This window comes from Chinchilla lanigera, unplaced genomic scaffold (genome assembly GCF_000276665.1).
Source record: "Chinchilla lanigera isolate Chin_1 unplaced genomic scaffold, ChiLan1.0 scaffold00044, whole genome shotgun sequence".
In the NCBI taxonomy this organism is placed as follows: Eukaryota; Metazoa; Chordata; class Mammalia; order Rodentia; family Chinchillidae; genus Chinchilla; species Chinchilla lanigera.
Window position 1 is genome coordinate 17,990,571 of NW_004955445.1, and position 13,087 is coordinate 18,003,657.

A 13,087-nucleotide genomic window follows, 5' to 3' on the forward strand; every position below is an offset into this window, starting at 1 on the left:
TATACGATACATTTTGTAGAAATCCAGATGCAATGGAAAACAGTATAGAAGATCCTCAAAAAATATAACTACCACATGATTTAACAATCTTACTTTTGGGTATACAGATAAAGGGATAAAATCTCAAAAAGATCTGTATTCCTGCATTCACTGAAGCATTATTCACAATAGCCAAGACACAGAAGCAACTTAAATGTCCATCAATAGATGAACGGATAAAGAAAATGTGATACAGTCATAAAGATGCTATTCAGCTGCACAAAAGGAATCCTGCCCTCTGTGATGACCTGGATGAACTTGCAGGACATTATGCCAAGTGAAGTAAGCTGGTTACAGAGCAGGATTAGACATTCCACTTTCCTGAGGTATCTTTAATCAAACTCACAGAAGCAGAGAACAGGAGGGTGACTGCTGAGGATGGGGAAGGAGGACATGAGGAGCTATTCCAAGCCATTTCCCTCTGCTTCCTTCACTGCCCATGCCAGCTTCCCTTTGCTGATGTTTCCGGGCCCTGTCACTGTGTGGACTCCTCCATTCTACAAGCAAGCAGTTCCCTTTCCCTATGGTTTAACTGATTCACTCTGGCTCCATTTGGCCATCTGTACTTGTGTCCAAGGGCTGATGTAAGAAATGATCATAAGCTCGGTACTTAAAACTGTATTTCTCAGTCTTGGAGCCCAAAATCTAAAATCTAGGTATCACCAGGTCACACTCCCTGTGGTCATCAGCACTCTCCACTCGTGGCGTTGGGCTCTGGCTACTTCCAGTGGGCAGTGGACACAGCCCTTTCCTGTACTATGCTACAAGCACATCTCATGTAAAGGGGTGCGAGAGGCTCCATGGGGTCTAAATGCACAGATTCTATGACAGTATCAGCTGTTCAGGGGCCTCCTGGGCTCAATGCTTGGGTGTGTCTGACATTTAAAACTCTTTCCAAGCAATCTCTGTAAAAAAGAAGGGTGATTTGTCCATTTAAGATGAAGCTGTAACGGTATGGGAAATGTGAGATTACGGACGAACTGCCAAGGCAACAGAGTGAACCTTCAGCCTACTACACTCTTCAGAAAAGCCTGAAAAAGTTAAGAAGCCAACAAATTCACAGAGGCAGAAATAAGCATATAGAAAAGTTTCCAACAAACAAAGCAGTATCAACTAAAGCTGGGCCATGACCTCATTTCTGCCTATTCAGAAGGCGGCACCAGGCAGGTCTGTAGGTAGCAAAGCGCCTATAAGCTGCGGACTTTCTCTGGGCTTTTTCTCTTACATCCTCTTACTGGTGAAGGGAAGCAAGAGAAGCGGGGAAGTGGCTGCTTCTATGGCACAAACATGACTTACACACGAAATGCCTCCCGCTGCTGGGCATTCATACTACTTCTGAATAAATTCAGAAGAATACAATTAAGTACACTGAGATCTTTTTAATGGTTTTCAAAGCAAACGGCTTTACAACACAGTAAGAATAAGTCTTGTGCCTTCTGCACACCTCTGGCCTCCACCTGTCTCCCCTTACTGTTGTGGGAAATTGAAGCCACAGCTCATGCACGCTTAGTTCCACAGATGGCAAAAGGCCACTCCAAGTCCTTTCCTACAGCAATGGCTCTCTGTTCTCCCTCAGAGACATCTACTTTGTAGCCGCTTGTGACCACTTGTGCTGGATACACCTAGCAGAGTCACTGTCCCATCACGGTGCCGCTGTGGCCCAAGGGCAGTGTGTGCAGGGCTGCTCTCCAGAGGGCTAGGCCTCCCCCGTGCCGCTTCCACTGGCCCCTGGGCCTTTGCCAGATGCTGGGGCTTCTGAGGCTCGTGAGGCCTGTTTGGGCAGGCGGATGGGGACATAGATGTTTGAGGCACAATGCTCCTTGAAGTACTCTCCTCCCTTTTCTTCATAGTCTTTCCTGGTGACCCAGGCTTCAACGTCATCCAAGTGGTCCAAGGCCCAGTCACGAGCACCACACCAGGCATCCAGCACAGGGTTTGAGGCGAGCTGAACCTGAAACAAGAAGTGAGTGCTCACTCGAAGGGCTTCAGGCACCAGGCAGAAATATCCAGCAGGCTCAGCTACAGTCCTCTAACTCTGTCCTCAGGAACACACACAGGAGGGATCCACTTAACTCCAAGATGTCACAGGACTGTCTCTGCACCCTCCCAGCTAAGCTGAGTGCCTGTCCCGACTCCCACAACAAGCAGGAATATTCCCCCAGGCATGACCTCATAGAACAGATGGTGCTTTTCCCAATGCAAGTCCTGCCATTCTGGGTCAGAGGGACCAGCTGCCTGGCCTCCTGCTTCACAATGCTGCCAACCACGAGTATCAGGAGAAGAGAGGTGGTGGGTGATGCAAGGCAGCTCTGGCCATGGCAGCAAAGGCGCCATGGGAGAAATGACAGCTGGGTTATTGGCGCATTCTTTGTGATGTTGCTGCCACTGCTTAGTTGCCACTGCTCTCTGATTGGCGCAGCTTGGGGAATGGCAGTCCAGCGAGGGTCCCCCTATAAGTCTGACCACTGAGGGAAACACTCAAGCTCAAATCAGGGCCTCCTGTTTTCAGGGTTCAGATGCCTCACTCTCCACCACCTCTTGCCTCCCTCCATCAACCACAGGAGTTCCAAGTTGTCTCAGAAACTCTGAAAGAACAGGCCACACACAAAACAGAATCAGCAAGCACAAGAAGAGAACAGGGACCAAAGTGCCTGGCAGCCACACAGCGAGGGACTTCTGCAAAGGGTCTTTTCATAAGACTGGATAACATGAGAGAAGTCGATATCCTGGAACTCCAGCCGAGGACAAGCTGATGAGAGAACAAGGCAAGTGGTATTCTGCCTGGTACAGAGTAGTCAATAAATGTGGTTATCGTTTCTATAATAAGACATGCAGTAAAACATGCAGTTAATAACAGATTAGTACACAGCCATAACAAAGATACATTAGAAATGTACCTATTGATAAAAACTGTCACAATAATCAGAAAGTAAAAAAAAAAAAGAAAAAAAACAAGGGGAGGCTATAAAATGAGCTATCAACAATCTTCTGGTAAAAATCATACACAGAAGAAAATGACCTGAAAAAATATGTAAAAATAACTGCTCACAGAGGCTAAAATTACAAAAAATTTTTTGCTTATTTGTATTGTCTGATATTTTAGTAATACTTTAGTGTTTTGCTATTAAAGAGAAATAACCCTTACTCTGGGGAATTGAACTCAGGGCCTTCTGCATGTTGCACAAACTGCACCACTGAGCTACGCCTCCAGCCCCACAAACTATTCTTGTTAAGAAAGAGAGTAAAAGCTGGGTGCGTCCTGGGGTTCTCTGCCTTCTAAAGCTCACACAGAATCTACAGTTTGTATGGCTGGGCCGTTGCTGCTACTTCATCTGAATTAGGAACTCAGGCTAATGAGTCACATTAGCAAGCCAAAGGGAGCGGGCAAGTGGGGGAGAGGCGAGGTACCATGGCTTCACCCTGTGAGCCCTGCCAGCCGGAGTTGGGCCCCTGCTGACACCTCAGAACATCGCTCTGCTTCAGCACTGACGCCCCTTTCTTACTCCGTCATGGGCATCCTCTGTGCACCAACTGCCCCTAAAGGCTGCCGTCATTTATGGCTTCTCATGATCCTGACGTCACTGGCTCTCCCAAAGAGTGTCCCGCTGCACTGGTGCGGGGATGCGAATCTACTCTCCCCACTTCTGGGCACTTGGCAGCTACGTCTGGCACTCTTCTTCCTTTACGTTCCTCTGCAAACCTGCAGCAGAATTTACTTCCCTGCAGCAGAATTTACTTCCCCCTTTAGCCTGCTCCTTCTCCCACAGTTCCCACTCCAGTCAGTGAACAGGCATTTACCAACCTAGATGCTCCATATAAACCTTGGGACTTTGCTTAAGTCCAAATCCTCTCCCCAAATCCAACCTATTACCAGTTCTGAACATTATACTCCCTTTTAAAAAATCTATTACATTTTATTTAATAACAGCAGCTCATTTATTGTGGTTCTTTGTTTATTTTTCTTTTTTTTGTCTTTTTGAGACAGGATCCCTCTATGCAGTTCACTTTGTAGCCCAGGCTGGCCTCGAACTCGCAACGATCCTCCTGCCTCAGCCTCTCAAGTGCTGGGATTACAGGCGTGCACCACCACGCCTGGCTTTGATTGTGGTTCTAAGGATTGAGCCCAGGGGCTGGGGATTTAGCTCAGCAGCACAGCACCTGCCTGGCATGCACAAAGTCGTGAGTTCGATTCCCAGTACCAGAAAAAAAAAACCAAAAAACAAAACAAGGATTGAACCCAATGCAATGAGCTATATCCCTAGCTTTTTTCATTTTGAGACAGGGTCTCTATAGCTCACTAAGATTCCCAGGCCGGGTCTAAGCTTGTAATTCTCCTGCCTCAGCCTCCCAGAGTGCTAAGATTACAGGTGTGTGAAACTACAACCAGTCACACTCCCTTTTATCTCCCCCTAGTCACCTCCTTCCTTTCCTTTTCCTCTGCTACTGCCTTATTTCCTTTTTTTTTAGTACCGTGAATCAAACTCAGGACTTTGCACTTGCCAGGCAGGCATTTATGCCACTAAGCTATATCCCCAGCCCTGCCTTCTTATTTCCTATGCAGTTACAAATGAGAGGATATCAAGGGATAGAAGCAAACCTCACCTCCTTCCCTAATGGAGGAGAGCCTGGTAAGCAATATGAAGATAGGACAGGCTTCCTGGAGGAAGTAAAATGAAAACTGGAATAAGCTAGGAAAAGTACTCTATGCAAAGAGAACCAGCAAGTGCAAAGGCCCTAGGGCAAGAAAACATGGCAAGTCTGAGGAATAACAGCAGCTCACCATGGCTGAATCACAGGATGGGAGTGATACTGACAAAGGGTTATTCAAGGTCACATCATAAGGGACCACGTAAACTGCTGAGCAGATAGGAACGAGGGCTGGATCCCAAAGGCTGGGGAGCAGTCTCCCACCTGGTCTCCTGCTTTCAATATTTTTTGTGATACTCTGTTTTCTTTTTTTTTTTTGCTTTTTTTCTTTTTTTGTGGTGGTACCGGGGCTCAAACTCACAACCTTGCACTTGCCAGGCTGGCACTTACGCCACTGAGCTAAATCCCCAGCCCTACTTTTTTTTTTGAAAGGTGACAGTTGTTTGTCTTTGTTGTTTTTTTCTGGTACTGGGAATTGAACTCATGACCTTGCGCTTGCCAGGAAAGTGCTTTTGCGGCTGAGCTATGTCCCCGGCCCGTGTTACTCCATTTTCTACACCAGTGTCAAAAGTATCTTCTTAAAATGTGAATCTATCACATGACTCCCTTACTCCTGCATGGTCCCTCATGGCCTAAAGAAAACAGTTGTGCAAAGAAGAGTTAACACAGCAGACCCACCACATATCCTAGAAGAGCTTGTTTACAAAGCAGGTCCTCGCAGGCATCAGCAGGGTTTTCATCATTACCAGAGAAGAGGGGCACCTGTGCCTGCTGTACAACGCAGTCTACACTGACCACCTGCTTTTCTTCCGCACACGCAGAATGTCAGTGCACTCCAGGCAGGGAAGGGAGCACCTACCTGATCAATCTCCCAAATCAAAACACTCTGCTTAAGTTTTTCAAGGATGCTCTTGCCTAACATTTCATGTACTGACTCAACTTAATGGAAGAATTAAGTGTGTCCTGTGCAACTCTACTGCGAGAAGTGTCTGGAAGCCTGCATGTAGTCTCTTTGCTGGTCTTATTCTTCATCTTTTTGATGTCATAAGTCACAGGTATGTATGACAATACACTGACGTTGGGGAGTCCTCCCAGTAAACCATACCTGCAGTTCTTTGAGGGGTAGTATCAGCTTACTACTGAGGGATTATATACACAGGTCCTGTGCTCAGCACCCGATATCCAGGACAATGAATCCTGGCAACAGGCACTAGGATCACCCCCTTCTAACCACCAAGACTGAGGCTCAGCAAAAGCAGTAGGAGTGGTGATGCAGTCAGGACCAAAGCTCAAAGCTCACATGCCGAACATATAAAACATCATGCAGCACAGGAGATCAAGGCCAAGCTTCTGAACAGAACGACAGGCTTTGCACCCTGTGTACCCTGCTGACCTCTCCATCTTCTCGGACTCCACCCTGTTTAGTAGCCGCATGCTCCAGCCACACTCAGTCCCTTCTCCTGCCCTCAACAAGTTCTTAATCTGTACCTTTGCTCACTCTATCCCTACTCTCCAGAATGCCCTCTCCAACCCCACTCCACACAGTGTAGATGGCAAATACCTACACCTCTTAGAAGATTCTGTTCCAAGCCTCCTGTGCATGCCAGTGGAGACTGCCATGTGCCCATCCTGCATGTCCACTGTGCCCTGGGTCACCATGGCCAAGACTGCTATTCCACAGACAGTGAAGTGGCCCCTTGCCACTAGGGGCTGTGTCTAGGACATCAAATCAGCATCTCCACAGTGCCCAGCCCAGACCACAGTTCTTGGTAATCAAGAAATTGATTGGTAGGTAACTTGTAGAGTATTCATATGGTAGTCATTCAAGTACAGTATTTCAAAACAATGACATGGGAAAATGTTCATGACAGGTTATGAAAACTCAAGTAAGAAAGCAATACACTCTCAAATGCACATTAAACTCATGATGGACAGTCTGCCTGGAGATAGGAAAAATGACATTCTCAGTGTATACTCTGGGCCCAGGAAGATGGCTCAGCGGCACAGCGCCTGCCTGGCAAGTGCAAGGTCCTGAGTTCAATTCCCGGTACAAAAAAAAAAAAAATCTAACGTATACTTATGCAAATCTTTTTCAATTAAAAAATAGTAGTATGCAAAACACAATTCTGATTCTGCTTCAACAACTAAATGTAGATTAAAGACTAGAAAGCAACAAAAAATGTCTACAGTGGATATCTCTGAATGATGGGTTATATAGTAATTTTTCTTATTTACATTTTTACCTTTCAAAAGTCAAAAAACAATTAAATCAAAACACTACTAACAGTATTCTCCAAATGGTCAGCTGAAGAACAGTCAGTACCTGGAAGGAAGACTGGAAGGGTCTCATCTCCAGCAGCTCCTTCTCGATTCTGGCTTTCATTCCAGGGTACATCACGTTCCCGCCAGTAAGGAAAACGTTCTGGACCAGCCTCTCCTGAGTATCTTTTGAGTACCTAGGAGAAAAATGACCTTCTGACTTAAATATTTAAAGATTACAGGTGGCACAAAACAGAAGACATGTACTCAAAAAGTTAACAAAAAACTCTTTCACTTTTTATTCACATCCCTATAGAATGTCAGTCTAGTATTTCCAATTATCTAGTCAAAACCTTAATCTGGTTAATCCATTTCCTTAACATGATTAGAATGTTTGTGCTTTCATATGTCTTTTAAAAATCAACTTTATAGATTATAATTTCCACACATCAGCTAAAGGCTGACACATTTATATCCCTCAGGAACCATGACTACAACCAAGATATATTTTCATCATTCCAAGAAGTTCTGCCTCCCCTTTGGGTTGAAGGTTCATCTTTCCATCTGTCCCTTTTTTGTTTTGTTTTTAAAATGGGATCTTGCTGTACTGCTCAGGCCGGTCTCCACCTCTGGCCTCTATTAATTCCTCATGCCGGGCCGAGTAGCTGGACCTACCAGGATGTGCTACCACACTCAGTTTCTTTTTAACACCTTGGTTATGCAGGCTTAATCATGTTCCCACCCATTATTAAGAAAAAGCTCAAAGCCACTCAAACAGAGAAGCAACAAAAAGAGTTTTTCCTTGCTAGGTGGATTTTTCATTTCCATCCTATCATAACCAAAAGTAGCCAGAGCACTAGAAAATTGCTCCCTACTTGTCCAGTTGAATTACACAAACTCACTCTTGGAAACAAGCGGGTGGAGGGGGCACTCTTAGAGAAATGTAAACTCTTGTATAAATACAATAACCACAAGAAGGGAAAAAAATGTTCATAAGCACTGCAGTATTTTAGGGGATTTAAAATCACTAGTCTTTAATAATGTGAAGTTTTACATAAAAGCCAGCACACGTTACTATACTGCTAAAATTTACTGCACCCTGAAAGAATATCTGAGTACAGCAAAACAATGAGAAGAGCTAGGCCGACTCCCCAGGACCCAACCATCAAATCTTTTCAATGCGAAACTCAAGGAAATGGCTCAAGCTGGTACATGGGAAAGAAGTGTCTTTTCCTCACCTGTCCAGAATGTACTGAAGAGTCTCTGCTATCCCCGCCTGATCTTCTCCTATGAGAGATGGCTGGAAAATAATTTCTGGAGCTCGAATTCTTTCTGTCCCAACAAACAGCTGATGATATGCTGCCAAGTTAAACACGGGCTTTAAAAACCCAAGGTTTAAGAGAGATTTTTAGAACATAATGACAACCATCCCAGCCGCCAGTATTCTCAAACTGCATTTCTTAAACCAGTATAGTTTCTGTCTTCTATTCACACCTGAATAGCTCTCCTCAACTCCCTGGACTTGCAGATTCAGTTTTCTACCTTCACCCAACCTTTGAACTATAAAGTCCCACACTGCACTGTGCCATGGTCCCCAAATTGCACGAAGGGACTTCACGTATTACGTCAGCAGGAAAGACCATGTCTCTACCCAGTGCCTGGTTTAGCCCTCCTGGTCTCTGCACAGCAAGAACTCTCTCCCCTGGGAGCCTCAGGTCAGGCTGCTGTAACCACAGGAACAGACACCCCGAGGACGATTAAGTACACTGGCTTCAATGTAAACAAAACCACTGAACACCAGTTTGCAGATCTAAAGACTCCAACTCTTCCTGAAGTTTGTTAGGTAAAAAGTTTCTCCCAGGTTCACAGACTGTGGTATAGGAACCTCAATCAGTCACAGGGAAAAATCACTGACTCACACTGTAAGTATCTTTTCTAGAAACTATAACTGGGACTTAAAACAGATATTCCTAAAGAAGCAGCTTCCAAGTGTGCACATGACACAGCAGCAGGAATCAAACCTGGACAGTGGTGATGGGCTTCTCTACTTCAGGTGCTTCCTCAGAAAACAAGGGCTCAAAATCATTCATGCTTTCCACATCTTCCAGAGACGGCTCCAGCTGCTCCAGGTCAGGGGTCTAAGCACAGAATAGAACAGAATAAACACACTTGGACTCCCGGCAAGCTTTAGTTCTATCAATTCACTGTCATGATAATAAATTAGGATCTTGCCTAATGTTTCAAAAGCTTACATAAAAACTACAAATATTTTCTAAACTATTAAAAAAAAAGACAGAACACACATGAACAGCCTGAAAAACCTTTCCTACTTATATATAAGCCTCACCCATTTCTGGCTCCTCTGAAGCCTTCTGATGGAGCCAATTCTAAGCTCATGGAAGATGAGCTGCATGCACCAGTGACACCGTCACACACACAACTCCAGGGGACAGGGTACGACCATGGGTGTCCTACAGAGGAGCTAGACTACCACAAATTAAATACATCTCTTTATGATCAATAAATATAGGTGCCAGGCCGGGGATATAGCTCAGTGGCACGGCGCCTGCCTAGCAAGCACAAGGTCCTGGGCTCAATTTCCAGTTCCAAAAAAAATAATAAATAAATAAATAAATATAGGTGGTAACACTAATGGTCTTAAAAATTAGTCCTTTACCAGCAAGTCCCACTAATTCAATACCAAATCAGGCACAGGGGAGGGACTCCTGCTACTTACACAATCCACACAGGAGAAGGCATTTCTACATCTCTCAAGTGGGGATGCTGTGGCTCAGGCAGGGGAAGTAACCCAGCCAAGGTCACATCACATGACTAAATGGTGGAAAGCTGGCAGGTGACAGAATTGCTTAGCTCCAAGGTCTCTTCTCAGCCTTACACTGGGATCCTAGAAATCAGGAGTCTGAGCGCAAGGAGACAACTGGGGCTTTGGGAGTGGCAAGAATCTAGCCCAAGGTCACAGTAGAGGAAAAGAGATTAGCAAGAGATTTTACTTGCAGCAGAAAGAGCTGCTGACATCAGTGACAGGTTTCTCTGCCCAAGCAGGGATATGAAAGCACATTCCCCTTGCAGCTCACAGCCTGTGATTTGGAAGACACTCAGCAATCCTCACGAGAGAGGAAGCCTGACCCTGGAAGTGCCTGTGCCAATTCGAGCTTGGCACTAACTCCAGCACTTCAGAAAAGACCCCCAGAGGGGTCCCAAGAGAGGACTAGGTGTCTCACCAAACCTCCCTTTCTCCAAGAACACTCAGGAGGCAGGGTGCTGTAACAGGGCGGTCAGCATCTGGAGGCAGTTGATCCAGCTCTGAACGTCAGCCACAGACACACAGGTCGTGGCACCGCCGGCAAGGTATGCTCTGCTTCCCAGCTTTAAGCAAGGCATGAACCTGTGGCAGTATCAACCCTGGGGCAGCATCAGGTGAGCACTGAACAATCCTTCCCTCCTTTCAAACATGTAAGTCATATGGCCCCTATAATAACTCGGCTGTGTTACTAGGGTGAAAATAAACAAATGGTGTCTGTGAATTTGAAATAACTACAGACAAAACCTGTGACCTCTAAGCAATAATGGGCAAAGCACTAGGTCCCACCCTATGCAGACCACTCTGCTCTCCTTCCCCCATGAAGGAGACACTCCCTTGCAAGTGGGACTTTCGATAGTTTCCTCCCCTCCAGTCTCAGCAGGAGCTCATGATGAGTCCAACCAACGAGTATCGGGTAATGCTGCCAAACAAGTTCCGAGGACAGTCGTGAAAGGACATCAGCATTCTTCCACCAGAGCCCACTTCAAAAATCCACCTGTATCCCCACACAACCACCACATATCTGATACGCTTCATCATAGCCAAGTATGGTTCTCTACATCCCCCTCCCTTTTGGGGGTACCCAGGAGGGCAGGAACTGTATCTCAGTCACCTGTGCATCTCTGGAGTCCCACTAACATATTGTACCTGGTACTACGTGCTGGGTCCCTGAGATCCACCTTCAAATTTCTCCAGAATACGGAAGATTATAAAACTTTGGATTCTAAGAGACTTCTTCATTTACAATGAAAATTTTATCATTCACTTCTGTCTAGCTATATGCAAAAGCATGCCATGTTACAAATAAGATAATTTCTTAGTTTTACTAGAGATGACTAAACAATGTTTACTTATCACAATGCATACGATTCACAGAGAGGAACACGGGTGGTAATTTCAATACACAGAACATGGATCCAACAGAGAAGAGATTTCTCTACCACGGCTGGCTTCCCTCCCTGAGGGCTTGCCAGCAAACCGCATGTACCGTGTGGTATTCAGGAACACTAATACGACTGTTCCTTTCAAACTGAACAGGGTGAGTTTGCCAAAGCACACCAGAGAACTTTCTCTATTTGGCCCACTGTGTTTTCCAACAAATAATGATGCTCTAAAACTCTGTTCTCCCCCTTCTGCCCTCTCATGCTGTGCTTGTAGCTATGAAAAGCAAACAACCACCCTCCAGTTTAAATACTTCTTTAAGAATGCTAACAAAGCCTGCTCCTTTACAACACCTCACAGGAATGACTTCAGTCAGCAAGGATCACAACAGATCTGTCTGCAGGAAAAACTGTTAGGAAACACTGCAACTTCCCAGCCACACTAATCCAATCCAGCCACTACTGCTTAAGTAGAGTTTCAATATGAATATGAATTTAGGTCCACATACCACACATCCATTCACTTCATTCTAAGTGAATTATGTTGCTGAAAATACTACAAATACTTTTTGAAAGGTAGAACTAGTTAGCGAATGTCATGGTCAAATCCATCCCGTAAGTGTGACTATAACTGGCTCTAATCACTAACAATTACCTTCAATAAATGCTGACTGGGGCTGAGGATATAGCTCAGTGGCACAGCACCTGCCTGGCAAGCACAAGGTCCTTGCTGGAAGCCGCTGAAGCTGGAAATTGGTTATATGTATGGAAGCAAGACAAGGCCAGAGTGCCTAAAGCGGTCAAGCTACCTCAGTCTTGAGAAAAACATCCGGCCTGGACAATTTTAGTCATTAGTCGCTAGGCAACCTTGTGTCTCCTGATACTAACTTGGCAAGGGTATAAATAAACGCCCCTACTGTTGCTGTTCAGTCTTCTTGCCGAATAGGTAAGAGGCCTCCACCTGACCCCAGCTTTTGTCTCTTGTCTTTATTTTCTAAATCCCCTCACTGTTTTCTCCCAGGCACCACCGAGACCACCAAGTCCCTACAGTTCTGAGTTCAATTTCCAGTACCCCCCAAAACGCTGACTCATCATTACAACTCTGAAGACAGATCAGAACATCAAATCTGTACATGGAGAAATCTTTTGAAGCATAACATTTCAAAATCTCCCTAAGGCCAAAGAGATCTGCTGTGTGTTCCCAGAGCACAAAACAAACTGAGTACTAGAAAGTACCTGTGAGTAGAGAAGTAACTGAATCATACCATGTAACAAATGCAGAGAAATAAACAAAAGGAAAACCTAGCTCCCCAATTGCTCAGGAATCACACCTTCACAATTACCTTTTCCTTTTTAAATCTGATATCCTTTACCAGCCTGTGACTTCAGGGTACCTCTCTGGTGTAAAAAAACTCATGTCCTACTGACATGTTAAACACAGTAAGAACTAAATAAGGTAAGTATGTAACAGAGACAAAATGATCCTGGATCTGCATAAACTGTAGCTCTGAAGCATGAGCCTTATCCTTAGGGAATCCAGAATGGAAAAGGGACAAGTCAACAAAACACAAGCCCAAAGCCTGGGAAAAGAAACACAAAGGCACAGTGACTTGAGGGAAGCTTTTGTGGGATGCTATGTGGGAATGAGTTGCTAACAAATGCCCCTTCTTCCCTAAATGGTAGTGATCCAATAAAGCTGATATCTAGTAAGCCTAGCTCAGAATCTGCTCTATAATAAGCATGCTTATGAGCAGCTACTGTTCTTGCACAGTCTGCAGCCTATCAACGAAGGTAGGGAACACAAGGCTGGGAACAGGGACTATGGAGAGCCTCCAGCCAGGAGCCCATGCTACAAAAGTGAGCTTCATGTTGTGGAAATGTAAAAATAAGGCTTCTTGTGACTCATAGATAAGCAGCTTCAACAGGTTTGAGATTGCCC

The 13,087-nt window shown here is 45.1% G+C and overlaps 1 protein-coding gene across 1 annotated transcript in view; it reads right to left on the reverse strand.

The window, feature by feature from the left end:
* Positions 1-1,398: 1,398 nt before the first annotated feature.
* Positions 1,399-13,087, reverse strand: part of Actr5 (ARP5 actin-related protein 5 homolog (yeast)) — a 32,557-nt gene continuing 20,868 nt past the window's right edge. The window contains exons 6-9 of the mRNA XM_005392530.2: positions 8,967-9,083; positions 8,184-8,323; positions 7,010-7,142; positions 1,399-1,990 (exon numbers count right to left, since the gene is read on the reverse strand). Of these exons, the coding sequence (XP_005392587.1) occupies positions 1,736-1,990; positions 7,010-7,142; positions 8,184-8,323; positions 8,967-9,083 (645 nt within the window). The 3' untranslated portion in view covers positions 1,399-1,735. The remainder of the gene's footprint in view (positions 1,991-7,009; positions 7,143-8,183; positions 8,324-8,966; positions 9,084-13,087) is intronic.